General features: G+C 39.2%; 1 protein-coding gene across 1 annotated transcript in view; it reads right to left on the bottom strand.

The window, feature by feature from the left end:
• LOC101862505 (xanthine dehydrogenase/oxidase) overlaps window positions 1-3,112 on the bottom strand; it is a gene marked incomplete in the record, with an annotated part of 42,769 nt that overhangs the window by 2,297 nt on the left and 37,360 nt on the right. Inside the window, 2 exon segments of the mRNA XM_013083157.2 lie at window positions 111-218; window positions 1,806-1,902. Of these exon segments, the coding sequence (XP_012938611.1) occupies window positions 111-218; window positions 1,806-1,902 (205 nt within the window).

Here is a 3,112-nt window from a genome sequence, read left to right as displayed (position 1 = left end):
GAGGTAGAGAGAGGGTGTGAGAGGAGATGTTATATTATGCTATGTTATGTTATTTTACTTTATCCCATCCTGCCCCATCTAATCTTTTCTTATTTTGTCTTTCAACTCACCCAGAGGGAAGAATTGGTTGATGCCCAGCTCCCGCCTGGCGGCCTCTATAGCTCGCTTGAGTGCAAACAGCGGAGTGGCTCCCAGTGCCACAGGAGGCTCGCCCACAGCTGGGGAAAGCAAGAGGGAGACAGACGGTTATAAGCCTTCTTTTCTCTATAATAATTGACACAAGAGGGAGGCAGACGGTTATAATAGTTGACAGAGGAGGGAGACAGACGGTTATAATAGTTGACAGAGGAGGGAGACAGACGGTTATAATAGTTGAAAGAGGAGGGGGGCAGACGGTTATAATAGTTGAAAGAGGAGGGGGACAGACGGTTATAAGCCTTCTTTTCTCCATAATACTTGACAGAGGAAGGAGACATACGGTTATAATTCTTCTTTTCTCTATAATAGTTGTCACATGAGGGAGGCAGACGGTTATAAGCCTACTTTTCTCTATAGCAGTTGACATACGAGGGAGGCAGACTGTAATGCATCTTCTTTTCTCTGTAATAGTTCGTTATCCTAAAATCACAAAGCTCTATCTGCTCTGACCTAGTTTTGAGAAATGTGATATTTAAATAATTGAGTTTTACAAGTTAAACTTTTTTTTAATGCACTTCTTCGAATATCTTGATAACGACAACTCCGAATTATGTTACAATTTTGATGAAGCAGACAGAACATTAACTTGGTTTCTGACCTCATAGTCTTATTAACGGAAAACGGCCAAAACTGTTGGATAGAACTTTGTGATTCTGAAGAAGCGAGTTGATACAGAAAGGAGACAGACGGTAATAATAAATAAACCTTCTTTTCTCTATAATAATTGACACAAGAAGGTGACAGATGTTAACATATCTTCTTTTCTCTATAATCGTTGACAATCTAAATCTAAACGTTTGGTGAACTTGCTCCATAATATCAAAATTTAACTCTTGCAAGTCGTATACCTAATCCGTGCTTTGCTGCAGCTATAAAATGCAGTTGTAGAAGTTTTGCGCCACCAGCGACACTATTTAGATCAGTCAGGAGGTAGGTTTGTCTGCGCAACTTTGGGCTTAGAGGAATGCATCATTCCAACAGAAAGACGGAGGTAATATTCGATAAAAATATGTCTACCTACTCGAGAATCGAACTCGGGTCTCGAGTGTGTGACAAGAAAGTGCCTTACCTCTAAACCACTGACGCTAGTTTTTGCAGCTAGTTTTGCTTGAAAAATGTAAACGTGAACATTTTCAGCATTGAAAATGTATGTTTCAGGTTACAAGCATGTATTACCCACCAAAATAGTTTTAAAAACTGAAAAATTGAATATTATGAGGAAGCAGTAGCAGTAAACGCAAGCGGACATTTAAGATGAATGAGAAAAACAAAAACAGGCAATAGTGCGGCACCTTGTCAGTAGACATTCCGAAATTAAGGAGTTAAAAGGGATAATTTGACCACCTTACTCTTCAGTAAATTTTGAAAGTTTACAATGTATACCTTGATCGTCCCGCTATCCAATAAAACAGGGTACAACGTATAACTTGCCCATCTTGCTGGCAGGTACAAAAGTATGCAAAAGTTTACAAAGCATACCTTTCTACCACCCTATCCTCACGTACTATAGTTAAAAATATATCTTGGGCATCCTGCTCTCCGATACAAAAGTTTACAAAACAGTTTGGCCATCCTGCTCTCCGACACAAGAGTTTACAATGACTTACCCTTTGACCTCAGGACGCCCTGTGGGGCTGGGTCATCCTTCATGAACTTGATGTTAAACTTGATGGGGAGGTCTTTGCCCAGGGGAGGCTTGTAGTGCTGTAAAACAAAGTTGTGAGACAGCATGGTGAAATGAGGCGCTCGTCAAAATAATGAATTAAAAGGAATGGGCATTTTTCTGACCGTTGGGATTTTTTATTTCGTTTCTTTTTTCTTTTTAGTTTTTTCTGTCTGTTTGAAACAGCATTTTTGTGTAGAAGTTGGCTATAAAATGTTAATAAAAGGCACACAAAATGTAAATGTGCATTTTCCAAGGACTCTAACTTTGACGGCCATTTTCTCCCTATGTTTACTTTTGACACCAGGTGACCCCCATCTCCTTCAGTAGAACACAGGTCGACTTCAGAGTAGACAGGTACTTTTTAAATCTAAAGCAAGACAAATAAACTATCTACAGAATTGCCGAACGCCTGATTCCATCGTGTCGTGACAAAATTATTGACGTCAATTTGCAGAAACAATATCCTGAACAAAAGTCGAAATATCAGCAGCAATTGAAGGAGGTGGGGGTCAGCTCTTGTCAAAGATAGAATTAGCGAGAAAATGTTCCTCAAAGTTTTTTGTTGTTTTAGTAAGTGTTTTACGGCACTTACAACACAATCAGGTCATATAAGTGCCGAAGATTAGAGGTGTTACAAGAGAGTAACAAACACAAAAAAGGAGGGTAGTAAAAGACGATAGATGTTTGATAGGAAAGAAGAAACAAACATCACCAGAGCGCCCGCCAACCTCGTCAAAGTTTAGTGACTCCCAAAGCTTGTGTACCTTGGAAACTGAATTTGCATTTTTTGGCGCTTTTGATCAACTTTTTTTCTTCTGTAAAATACAAGAAGGAATGTGATTTTACGAGATTGAGTCCAAACGGAAAAACCGATAAAAATTGCCCAACGGGTCGAAAAATGAGAATTTCTTTGATTTTATTATTTTAACGAGCACCTGATTTCACCACGAATCCACACAAATACTATCGTTATCTGGCTGTCTCTGCTTTAACTACAGCTCGGCCTCAATTAACCTTGTAAAAGCTCTGTTAAATGTAGCTAACACATAGCATGAGCACAACGTTATATTAAACAGATGACGTCAATTGGTCTCAGATTCACTTTTATCCAAATCTTTTGTTTGTTAGTGTGATTTTATTTTCATTTTTGACGGGGACATCTCTTTTTAGTGATGCCATTGGGAAAGGAGAAAACAAACAAACACACACACACACGCGCGCGCACAAACACACAGACACACACTCGCC

Source organism: Aplysia californica, unplaced genomic scaffold, assembly GCF_000002075.1.
Source record: "Aplysia californica isolate F4 #8 unplaced genomic scaffold, AplCal3.0 scaffold00214, whole genome shotgun sequence".
NCBI lineage: Eukaryota > Metazoa > Mollusca > Gastropoda > Aplysiida > Aplysiidae > Aplysia > Aplysia californica.
This window is presented reverse-complemented; position numbering and strand designations above follow the sequence as displayed.